The following is a 12,658-nucleotide window of genomic DNA, read 5'->3' on the forward strand; positions in this document are numbered from 1 at the left end:
ACTGGTGAACTTACTCCAGCAAACCAGGTACACAGGAGCCTGGGAACAGTGGCAGAGACAGTGCCAAGGGCGGCGCCCAGCCTTGTCCATTTGAGATGCTCGGTGCGACCTAAACCAGGGTGGTAAATACCTATCTGTGCTTTACCTAAACCAGGGTGGTAAATACCTATCTGTGCTTTACCTAAACCAGGGTGGTAAATACCTATCTGTGCTTTACCTAAACCAGGTGGTAAATACCTATCTGAGCTTCACCTAAACCAGGGGGTAAATACCTATCTGTGCTTTACCTAAACCAGGTGGTAAATACCTGAGCTTCACCTAAACCAGGTGGTAAATACCTATCTGTGCTTTACCTAAACCAGGGGGTAAATACCTATCTGAGCTTCACCTAAACCAGGGGGTAAATACCTATCTGAGCTTCACCTAAACCAGGTGGTAAATACCTATCTGAGCTTCAGGACAGCCCTCCTGCGTTTCCAGTTCTTCCACAGGCTCAGGAGCTGGTGTTTCGGGGACTTGTAGAAATTCCATCCTCCAGAACTGCAATAAAGTAGCGTGGAAAGAGCACATGGCAGAGTCAGGCTGGAGACAGTGAACACATTACTTCATAAAGGTGCAGGCTGAGGAGTAAGTGTGTGGTTCCGGTTATTGCTTCTAAATAGGTTTTACTGAACCCGTGGGGCTGCTTGCCTTACACGGTAGTTACCCCTCACTAGGGGCAAAGGACAGAGGTCAAGAAAGTTTAAAGTCAAGGTCACTGTGGAGGTTTGAACGGGGCCCTGTAGGTTCAAGGTTCATATATTTGAATGTTTGGTTCCCAGTTGGTGGACTGTTTAGGGAGGGTTAGGAGGTGTGGTCTTGTTGATGGAGGTGTGTCACTGGGAGTGAGCTTTGAATTGAGGCTCCCTCCCGCCCACCCTTTCCCCCATTTGTTTCTGCTCTCTGTTTTCAATTTGAGGATAAGATGTATTCTCTCAGCTATTGCTCCTGCGCTCTGGCTGCTTGCTGCCCTGCTCCCTGCCATGAGGGTCATGGAATTGCCCTCTGAAACTGAGCCATCAATTAAATGCTATCTTTTATAGTTGCCTTGGTCATGGTCTCTTCATAGCAATGGAATGGTAATGGTAACTAAGACAGGAGCCACATAAGTAAACGTTGCAAAACTTGTAAAGTCTTGCATGCATGAAGACAAACCTCACCTCCAAGCACACTTGTCTGTTAGCAGCAGAAGCTGTAGCCTCAGAACTGCACATGCCCCCCCCCACCCCCCCCACTTGCTGCCTGAGGCACTGCATATAGTTTGGTGAGGCTGTCAGTTTCTTCGTCTCTAAACCTGAGCCTATAATTCAGGAGAGTGACAATCACCTTGACAAAGGGTACAATTAAGGAACTTAGAGCTACAAAGAAAAGGAAAATTTCCTGAGTGACTACAGAGCTTAGGACACACACTGTCTCTCTGTGATGCCAACACACACAGCAAGCAGCAAAAATAGGGGCTGCATTTAGGTCCAGCTTGAGCGTGGACAGAAGGTCTCAAGACGTGTTTGCGTGTGTATATGCATGCGGGAACAGTATGAAGGCTTTTCTGAGGTCACTTACCCGGACCACGCCATCCGAGTGTCCTGTCACAATGACATTCTGCGTGTCCCACTCGTTCATCTCGGACACACAGCAGCAGACGATCTGCTGGCTCCTGCCTGTGAATGTGTTCACACTCACGATCGGGTTGCCGTTGATGCTCCACACATGGATGTGTGTGCCGGCACAGGACACAATGTCCCCCTAAAGAGAAGAGGAGGACATATGTCTAGCTCTCAAAACCCTTGCGCCCTGAAGATTAATGGCTGTATGATTTCTGAGGTAACCTACAATTTGGTGTTTGCTAATACAGGTATCTTCAACAGAAGCTTCAAGAACTGAAAGAGGAGTCTTTGCTGGAGCAAGGGATCACAAATGGAGGCAAGAAGCAACGAACTCAAACACCAGGACCAGAGGGCAGAGGGAAAACTATGAGCTCGGGAGGGTGGCATCTCCAGTAACTGAGAAGGCAGATGGGTGCTACAGACTGCTGTGTATCTACTGTCAAATCTGTGCTTACAGCAACAGAGGGAAACAAACCACGCTGATGATTTCTAGCAAGAGGACAGGCCGTTCATTAGAGAAGCTGGACGGAGCCGTGGATGGAAGGTACATCAGAGACAGAAACCTCTCCAGAAGTCACTGAGACTTACCAAACCATCTTTAAAAGACTGCTATGCATACAACTGTTACCTGCATGCATGTCTGTGCATCATGAGTGCTCGCCTGATACCCACATAAGACAGATGTGGGGCTTCAGATACCCAGTTATAGATAGCTGAGAGCCAGCATGTGCATGCTGGGAATTGAACCCTGGTCCTATAGAAGAACAGCCAGTGCCTTTAACCTCTGAGCAAGCTCCACTAAAACATCTTCAACAAACCCAAATGCATCTGTACAGTTTGGAGCCCTGGCTGCAATCGTGTGGGTGTACAATGGCTTGGCAAGACTAGAAACATGATTCGAGCTACTTAGGAACAATCCTAGACCAAAGTGTTCTGAATGCTGGCATCAAGCATCTCACTGAGAAACCCCAAGGCCGAGGAGTTATGTTGTGCTCACAGTTTTAGAAAGCTTTTTAGGTGTAGTGCTCATACAAGACCCCATGCATTCCCAGCTCTGAGCGCACTGCTCGCAGCGAGTGACACTGTGTGGGAATCACTAGAGCTAAATTCCTAGGAGTGACTGCAGGATATCTGACTAAATTCCTAGGAGTGACTGCAGGATATCTGACTAAAACACAGCACGCAGTGTCAGTTTGGGTGTAAAATGTACCCCACAGACGCATGAACACGGGTGATGGCCGTGGTGGGAATCACTGGACTCCCGAGGCAGGAGGCTTATCACTGCAGGGTGGGCCTCTGAGGGCTATGGCCTGGCCCTACTTCCAGCCTGCTAGGGCCTGAGTGTTTCTTACAGACTTCAGTACTAACAACTGCCTTATACTCACTCACAGCCCGCAGACTAGAACGGTTTAGCTGCTATGTCTTCCTCACCATGATGGACCATAGCCACTTACACACCATGAGCCAAAATAGACCTTTTCTCTTTTGCTTTTGTTGGGAATTTAGTTACAATGTTGAGAACATTAAGTCTTACAAATATTATTACCTAGAAGAAACCAAAGTTATAAGGGTCCTTCCAGACAGAAGGCTGTGCGGATGACAGTAAGAATCTCATACTGTGTTAAGAAGAAAGCCCCAGGACAGGGCCAGGGTAAGATGCAAATGAGTATGTGTAGCCAGGAAGCCAACAGGTAGGTTGCTATTAATTCCCAGGATTGCTCTGCGGATGGAGCACCATCTGCACAGGATGCCTCGCAGAAAGGAATCTCACACCTGATTTCCCCTTGCATATCATTCCAGCTTAGCAACGGATCTCCTCCTCGTCTACCTCAGAAGGCCTTGGTCTGCCAGGAGACCCTAGGGCAAGACATTCATTTTATTCTGATTCATTTATTTATATATGAAACACCAACTTTTAAAGAAGCTACCATCTTCTGGTAACTTTAAAATCTGTTTTTTAAGTAACCTGATAATTATTTTTCTCTCGTTCATTGACCCAGTGGTTAATAGTTTTTACTGTACAAAGAATTTCAACAAAGCGCTTAGACTGTTAGCAAGTCCTATGATTTACATTTTTGTTGTTGTTTGGATTATAAAGTTAATCATCCACTTGCTGTTTAAGCAGGTGCAGTGGCTCCTACATTGTGAATACACAACATGAATATCCATCAACTTTCCAAAGAGCTTCCGTCTGTGTTTAGTCTGGCCGTATGTTTCCTAAACATTCTACTTACTGTTAACTCATTAATACAAAGAGCAGAAACGGGAGCTCGGTGGCCACGGAGCTGGGTTAGAAACGACAGTCTGTTCAAATCCCAAATGATGCAGGTTCGGTCTCGGGACCCGCTAACAATTATGTGATAGGCTAGCGATGCTGTGGCGCAGGTAACAGTGTCCGTGTGGCCAAGTAAAGCCTACAAAGGGAGGAAAGTGAGAAATCAGGCCAATCACAATGGCAGAGTAGCCTAGCTGTATCCAGTCTTCTAGTATCAGCAGAAGGACAGGTTCATTATTAGAGAGCCGGATGCCCAGAGCAGGTGCGAGGGTGACGGTCTAGACTCTCCTCCTTTCCATTCTTTTCAGCAGGATGGAAAATGGTGGCCCAGGCCTTTGAAGGAAGGGGGAATGTCCGCTACCACTGGCTTGGACTCTTTCCACTCTTCCCGGGATCATGTGCTGACTACGGGGCCAAAGTCGAGACCGTAAGCTAAGCTTCTTTCTATTCTTCTGCCATAAACTCTTTAGATGATTGTGAGCACCTGCGATTTTAAAGAGGATGAACCAAGTGCTCAGAAGTAAAGGAATTAAAATTGCATGGTTGTGGTACATGGTCCTAAAAGATGAAGGGTCTGGTCCTGACATGCCACCGCTACATCCTGCTGTGCTGCAGCTGTGTCTGCACTGGGTGGCTCCTTCCAGGACTGCAGCAGAAGAGCTAATGGAGCCCAGAACAGCAATGTGCGATGGTTAGGGAAGAGTTAAGAAGTTTCTGATCAGTGTTTCATTTACTGAAAATATGCTGCCTCCCCTGTCCCCAGTGGGACATGCTTGCTTACAGAAGGAGCTGCCTTAATTTTGTGGTCTTATAGACACCTGGAGATATGCTGGGTAAACACAGAACGCTGTTTTAAGTCCTAAGTCCACACTGACGGCACATGAGCTCAAAGTCCATTGGCTGCCTGTGAGTCGTTTCTGCCGGAAGTGTGGTTAGCAAGACCGCCAGCAGCCTTACCTTTGGTGCTGTGGAGAATGCCTTCACATGCTCATTGTAGTGATCAGAAGGACCCTTTGCTCCGTGTGGAAGGTTGTTGGACAAGGGACTTAATCCTCCCCATATACAGCTAAAACATGGTTTGTTTGATTTTTGCCTTTAAGATAGAGTCACATCTGAACTCAAGTTCTGGCTTTATCTCAAAGGTAACGCTGCATGCCTTTTATGCATGCCCTCACCCCCAGACACAGTAACTATCTTGTAACTTAAGGCTCAGAGTTCTGTATGAACAAATGAGGTAGCTTATTAATAAATTGCTTTTCAAATTATATCCTAAAAACATGGGGATGGATGTACCCTCCTTATTTTGAAAACACCTGCGATGAAGTCTCGCAGATCCAGCACTGCAAAGCAGTTTAATACTAGAAGGATAGTGCTGTGGGCAGAGGAGCCGAAACACAAGCCCTGGGCCCTGAATTCAACCCTAAAATCCACGGAGAGTTGAAAGCAGAAAATGGACTCCATTAAAAAAAAAAAAAACTTTCACATTAAGTAAAAATTAATAGAATCAAATAATGATTAAGTAATCAAAACACTTGTCAGCAACACCATCAGTGTTCTGCTGACACGTGAATGAATCTGATCTGCTCTTAGGAATGACAAATGACAAACAACTAAGACTTGGTGGCCCAGCGAAGGAGCCGCTGTGGGGAGCATTAATGGCAATCGACAGAAAATACACGTGGGGTAAAGAATTTCTAAGAAACATTTGTGTTTAAGTATCCTGAAATATAGTCCCCAAAGACAACTTCATTTAGATTTTAAGAGACAGTTTTTGAGAAACAGCTTATTCTGATTATTGAAAAGTATTTCTAGTAAATTAATGTTTTGGGTCAGCTGCAATTCCAACACCTAGGTGGTTGGGGAAGCATGAGTCTGAAGACAGCCTAAACTACAGAGCTGGAAACAGTCTTAAGCCAAAAACAACATACAACTTCACCGTCACAGCCAAACGACGCCTCCCCGACCACGCTCTGGGTTTTTCTGGAGTGGCTCTGGCCTAAGGAGGCCTTTGTAGTTTCTGGAGCCTGGCAGCTGAGCAAGCATGCGCCCACCCTCTCCCCTGCTGTGGTTACCTGCTTAAGCGTGAGGGGCTTGGCCTTTTCTTTGGAGGTGCCCATCTCCCACACACACACCACCGTGCTTGTTCCGCCCGTGATCACGAGCTTGGGGTTGGGGCAGATGGCGCAGAGAATCTGGCCCCACTCGGACAGACATTCATAGACAGTCACTGCCTGTCAAACAAAGTAGACATGAGACGCAGGCCACCAAGTGCTGAGGAAGAGCTGCGCTGTGCTCCCAGGAAGGGCAGCCCAAGCATGCGCTGTCTCACTCTGGGCTGTGTTCAGTTGCAGTGGACAGGGTTCAGTTAGTGACAGTTCCCCTGAAGTTCTATCCCAACTGCCTAAGAGTGTCTAAGCTACAGAACTGCTAAGCAACAAAATTAAGAGACTGTGTTCATACCAGTCTGGTTTTTACCCTGTTTGGGAAAAATGATGTTCAACCTGTGTGATGGTAGCATGTCTGCCGTGAACATGCGTGTTTAAGGAGCGTTCTGCCCACAGAGAACAGTGCCCAGTGTGACCAGGGGGCTATACAATCTACCTGGGTGGGAGGAGCCGGCAGAGGGCAACATTTACCAGACTACCCGTCTGTTTCTCTAGGACACAGCACAGCTTTTGTGCTGTAGGAGGGGCTGCTTTAGGCTACTGTTACCATGATGAGCGGCCAGATTGTGACCTGACAACAAGGAGGGTATTTGGGTTGCAGAAATGGTGAGCCCTTTGCTGACTAGGATCTCTTAGAAGAATTCTGGAGTGGGAGAGAAGCTGTCAGCACCCAGGTCACAAGTTTCCCAGAAACACTTGGTCTTCAGGCTCCGAAACTGTTCCAGCTTCTCAGCAGCTGTTAAGCCAGGCTGTCCGGACTGCAGGGGAAGGATGAAGGAGGGAAGCAATGCACACCTTATCTGACTCGTAGGTCCCCAGTCTGCAGCTGAGGTCTGCATAGCCCCAGGCGAAGGTCTTGTTCCATGCTGGTGGGATAAGAACCTTGTTCTGCTCTACTGCAAGAATTCCTTTGTCTGTGCAGACAATCTGCCCCACAGGCTCTTTGAGTTCTGTATGGAAATCATTGCATTAAGACAGATGAGGATGTAGGACCTGAAGCCTCACACACAGAGCAAACGTCCTGACCCCAGGCTCTGGTGCCCATCGTCCTACCTTTCACAGGGGTCAGCGAAGGTCTCAGGTTGTCTAGGTGGTGGAAGAAGAGCTTGTCACTGGTGACTCCCGGGGGGATGGAGATGCCAATGTTGTCTCCGTTGAGCCGACTCCTCACTCGCTTTGGTGGGTGAGGCTTCTTAAACAGCTGAGGAGGAGGAGGAGGACACACATAGAGGGAGATGTCCTCAGGCCTTTGGATGCCAGGCACCATGGCTTCCTTTGCATACACTTTACATGTAACATCAACTATATCACCCCATTTATCATCTGAGGAAAGAGGTTCAAAGGCTGAGACTAGGAGATGTACCATAGTAAGCAGCGACAGGTTACGGTGCCAGAGCTGGGGCCGTCATACCCAACACAAAGCTCAACTAACTTTCTGAAGACATATAATCTACTCAAACTAGACCTCGACTGGCAGTTATTTTCCAGGAAACGGACCCACGAAGGATAAGAACCTCCATACCTGCTTAGGGATCTGACCGAAGTTGTTAATGAAGCCAATGGTGGCTGTCTCCTTCAGAGGGTCGTTTATGTTGTAGATATCCACTTGACCCTCATAAAAGAGGTGATGGAAGACGTTGACAGCTTCCACTGCTGCAGGGCCCTGCTGCTTATAGCCGAAGATCAGGTCGATCCACTCGTGCAGGTGGGCGCTCACGTAGTCACACTCCAGAGCCTGGGTTCAGAGGTCAACAGAATGAAAACATCCTCGCTCCGCGTGCAGTCACCAACCAGAGAAGCCCAGCTTTCCCTTACCTCGCGGTGGACTCTGATGAACTCTCTCGGGTCTCCCTTTGCCCAGGGTGGTAGGATGACGTCTCCAAGCTTGGTGCCATTTTGTTTGCAGCCTGTGCAATTGGACACGTTAGGAATAAAGTGGAAGAGTAGTTTAGTGGTTGGCTGCCTACTAAAGAGACAGAAACTCATCGCCAGAGCTATTCAGCCTCAGCACAGAATACCCTCCCCTGTCCTGAGGCTGTTGTGGCCTTTCTCCAAGGCTGCTCCCTAGAGCAAGCCTCGGAAAGACTGCCAACATTCAAAAAAAGAAAAAAACAAAACAAGCAAAACTCCCTCAAGTGTCCTTCAGGGGTTAACTTACAAAGTTAAACACAGTTTCTCCCTGGTAAGACCCTGGAGGCTCTGAGGCTAAGCTTACGGTTCACTAAGAGCAACACAGCAGTTTCTAGAATGCTGATAACTGCGAATCTCTTTTCAATGGCACGTGTTGCAGTAACTTCAGTACATGAGTGTTCTCATCTGTTCACACACACACACACACACACACACACACACACACACACTAAAGACAGTCTTTCTAGTGTGTAGCTCTGGCTGGCCTTCACTCACAGAAAATTGCCTGTCTTTGCCTCCCAAGTGCTGGGATGAAAGGCTAGGGCAACCATGCCCGGCTGACACTTAAGAGGCATCCACAGAAAACAGATATTTTGCAGTGATGATTCTCATTAAAAAATAAAATCTGAAACAATAAATTTTTGCAACATTAAAAGAAAAAACATTTGGAAAAATTAGAGCCTCTTGGCAGAAACAAAAACATCATTTTGCAATAAATATTGATCCTTATTCCATATAAACTTATTTAAGTTATATTAGATAATCTGAAAGTATTAAAGAAATAATTTGAGCCAAGTACAGTGGTACACATTTATAATCCCAACACTTAGAGGCCAGCCTCAGCTATATATAGCAAGTTCTAGGCCACCTTAAGCTACACAGTAAGTAATAGGCTAGCCTGGGCTAGAAAACAAGATTCCCAATTTAAGAAAAAAGAAAAAGAAAACATCTGCTCTGAGGTTTAAAAAATTAACTGGAATTATCATCTGGAAAAGAGGGTTTTTTAATGAACTAATTCTAAAAAGTCATCTTGGCTTATAATTCCCACAGGGACAAATGAGACGGCACCACGCTGGAGTTACTGGAACACTAAACCAGCGCCCTAACTCCGCAGCAGCTGGTTAGATAAACACTGCTGTTTCGTCAAGTAGCGCAATCTTCAAATTTCAGAGCACTGGGCTGCCTCAAAGAGACAGCCAGAAAAAACACTTCCTGCAGAAACCATCACGTCTTCATCGTTGTGACTTAATCATTTACAATGTGGTGGATGTAAAAACCAGTTTACTGACCGGCAGTGGTGGCGCACACCTCCAATCCCAGCACTCGGATCTCTGTGAATTCGAGCCCAGCCTGGTCTAGAGAGCGAGCTCCAGGACAGGCTTCAAAGCTACAGAGAAACCCTGTCTCAAAAACACAAACCACAAAGAAACTACCATGTGACTTAAAAAGTAAAAAAGTCATCACTATAGTGACCACACACTTTACATGCTCCCTCTCAGCCCCTCAATCGATCCCCGCTCTGTGTATATGTCTGTGTGCGCATGTGTGTGCATGTGTGTGTGTGAATTACAGACAACTGTGAGTCACTCTACATGGCTGCAGGGAACTGAACTAGGACCCTCTGGCAAGATGGTCCTCACTCTTAACCATTGAGCCATCTTTCCAGCCCCACAGACCAAATTTTTGTTGATTAAAACCAAGCAATAATCCCTAGGCCTCTTTGAGAAATAATTGAGTTTTAGAGAATACTTATGTCAGACATATTTCTTCAGAACTACCAGTCATTTTAAAGGTATCTGAAGTTGGCACAGTCGCAAAAAAACCCTTAGTTTATGTATCCTGCAGGTCTTTCCCAGGAAAGACACAAGAACAGGAGCACAAACAGAAAACAAGCCCGTGTGCTTTCTCTCACGCCACTGATCTTTGCTCGGAGAGCGGAAACCTGGTTTTGTTTTGTTCTTGAGGTAAGAGTCATAGGACGACTCTGATCAATTTAAAGAGACCAATTCTGTGGCTTTGGTCATTCAGCAGGCACACAGCCAGCATTTCTAGGTAGCTCCAGAACACCGTTATGTCCCCGAGAAACCACGGAGCGGTTCAGTGCTCTCTCCTGCACGTGGCAGTCACAGTGTGCGTGAGTCTGGGGTCTACCTGTTCTGAGGATGGCCAAAGCATCTCATGTTGTGTGACAATAGCGGAGCTGGGTTTTTACCACTCAGCACGATGCTTCTGAGGTTCCCCTATTGCTATACCGGTAGGGTGTGGAATGTCTCCCGAGGCCCTGTGTGACAATAGCGGAGCTGGGTTTTTACCACTCAGCACGATGCCTCTGAGGTTCCCCTATTGCTATACCGGTAGGGTGTGGAAGGCCTCCCGAGGCCCTTGTTTGGTCAGACTGGCACTACAAGGAGGCTGGGCTCAGGGGTGGTCTTCTGACCACTGGGGCACGTTCTGAAGACACAGAGAAACCAGTCCTTCCTGCTCAGTTCATTCCACGTTCCAGTCCCAGGAGAGTGGCCCTTCTACCCCACAAGCCTATGCTGTGATGCTCCCCTTCAGCATAGGCTGAACCCCAGGGCCAACCAGACTGTGGACTGAAACCTCCTACAGCCTTCTCATACGATCAGGTATATGTTGTCGGGTGGGATGAGTAATGTTTCATACTCTGCACTTGCGCGCCTCACATGTGCTCATGCGTGAGTGCACTCACACACAGCTGAGCTGCCACGTGTGTCATGTGACAGGGCCCTCACACACAGCTCATCCGCCACGTATGTCATGTGACATGACACTCACACAGCTCATCCACCACGTATGTCATGTGACATGGCACTCACACACAGCTCATCCACCACGTATGTCATGTGACATGGCACTCACACACAGCTCATCCACCACGTGTGTCATGTGACACGGCACACACAGCTCATCCACCACGTGTGTCATGTGACATGGCACTCACACAAAGCTCATCTACCGCGTATGTCATGTGACATGGCCCTCACACACAGCTCATCTACCGTGTATGTCATGTGACATGGCACTCACACACAGCTCATCCGCCACGTGTCATGTGACATGCTGGGTGTGTCTGCTTAAGCTCTGGCTTCCATTCCGCACATGTAGGAGTGAACCACTAGCTTATGTAGTGTTTTTATGCTCACTACTCCTTTGGTTTTTCTGTAGACTGGGCTGGCCTGCACCCTAAGATCACCCCCCACACCAGTCTCCCAAGTGCTTGGACGGCAGGTGAGCACCATCACGTCTGTGCTTAACCATTGAAACAACAGACATCAGGTTCTTAAAAAAGACAAACAGAGGAGCAGCTGGCTGGAACAGTCTAAAGTGGGAACCATGGATTTGATGCTTTCAAAGAAACCCTCAGAAGCAGAGATCAGCAAATCATAATCCACAAGACTGTAACTGAAGGCAAAGTCTCTTCCCCTAACTGGCAGGTAACAGAAGGAACACTACGCATAGAGATTTTCTCTTTTCAAGACATGCTGATTTGGTACTCCCCCCACTCCCCAACCTGGAAAATAGGATACTCACAGGACAAAGAAACATGATTTAAATTATTTTTAAATCATAGTTTAAAAAAAATGGGCATATAAAGTGATGATGCCTTTGGTAGCAGATAAGAATAAGATGCACGGGATTGTACACATCACCCTCGGCCATTGATAGGGTTTCAACAGTAGATGTTTCTCAAATACATTTTTTTCCACTTTTATTTTGCTGAACAACACAACCCCAACTATTGGATGCCGCCTGTGCCAGTGTTAAATTTCTCCCAGATTCCCAGTTGAACTGGCTCTTTTGAGGCATGAACTTGCTTTCCTGTGTTTCATTTAGACACTCAAAGCACTCAGCACGGCAATGTGGATTATAGGGAGCTTGCTGTCCAAGCACCGCAGACAGACTTTGTAAGAGAGACTGCTAACGGTCCCAAGAAATGCCACTTCTACGTACCCAGGTCAAAGTTGTTAGAATTGAACAGGAATTCTGGCAAATAAAAAAATTCTGGGATAAGTTCTTTCACATCTGCCATGTTGTGCTTTGACGCGGAGTACCAGGCCTCACGCACGCTGTGGAACATCCGGTCTGCCAGATCGAAGTGTCCGCCCTGTGGGCAGAAGGAGGGAACAGTTTGTCAAGTTCAAGGGCTGAAACACTTCATACACCTTTGCCTACATCCTCATTTCTTGCCATCCTACATTAAACAAACAGAAGTTGAAATAATCATAAAATCCTTTTCTCTTTGGTGTATTCTTTACAAAAGATGCCCAGTATATGTTTTATAGTCAAAGTAAAATTAAAACAAAAAGATTGTAGACTATTAGTCTTTAGAGAGACAGTGAGACTGTGAGGAGTAAGAATCTTCCACAAAGGGTGAAGGCCTGTGGAACATTCTCGTGGGGACCCATGTAATTGGAAAGTCAAGTTCCTAAGTGTGAGCGGATGATTGGCCAGTTCTGCTCTTTACGTCAGCTCACAGGGTACCAGGTTCCACACAGGACTCCCATTCATATCTGCCATTGGTGGATTCCATGACTTTCTAGTGCATGTTAATGTAAATTAACACACCTAAACTTTTGCTGCGATTCTGTTGGGTGGAAAGTTATCAGAGGTTAATGGTTGCTAAAACATGTTAATGTAGAAAG

The 12,658-nt window shown here is 46.8% G+C and overlaps 1 protein-coding gene across 6 annotated transcripts in view; it reads right to left on the reverse strand.

Annotated features, from left to right (window-relative positions):
* Wdfy3 (WD repeat and FYVE domain containing 3) overlaps positions 1 to 12,658 on the reverse strand; it is a 248,977-nt gene that overhangs the window by 10,008 nt on the left and 226,311 nt on the right. For all 6 annotated transcript variants that reach the window (XM_041642101.1, XM_041642100.1, XM_041642098.1 and 3 more), the window contains 9 exons: positions 11,967 to 12,120; positions 7,899 to 7,990; positions 7,606 to 7,818; positions 7,137 to 7,284; positions 6,879 to 7,033; positions 5,991 to 6,149; positions 3,878 to 4,057; positions 1,600 to 1,782; positions 444 to 540 (listed from right to left, as the gene is read on the reverse strand). In XM_041642101.1, coding sequence (XP_041498035.1) covers positions 444 to 540; positions 1,600 to 1,782; positions 3,878 to 4,057; positions 5,991 to 6,149; positions 6,879 to 7,033; positions 7,137 to 7,284; positions 7,606 to 7,818; positions 7,899 to 7,990; positions 11,967 to 12,120 — 1,381 coding nt within the window. The remainder of the gene's footprint in view (positions 1 to 443; positions 541 to 1,599; positions 1,783 to 3,877; positions 4,058 to 5,990; positions 6,150 to 6,878; positions 7,034 to 7,136; positions 7,285 to 7,605; positions 7,819 to 7,898; positions 7,991 to 11,966; positions 12,121 to 12,658) is intronic.

The sequence above is a fragment of the Microtus oregoni genome, unplaced genomic scaffold (assembly GCF_018167655.1).
Source record: "Microtus oregoni isolate MIOR12 unplaced genomic scaffold, Mior012 000072F_ref0000427, whole genome shotgun sequence".
Lineage (NCBI taxonomy): Eukaryota > Metazoa > Chordata > Mammalia > Rodentia > Cricetidae > Microtus > Microtus oregoni.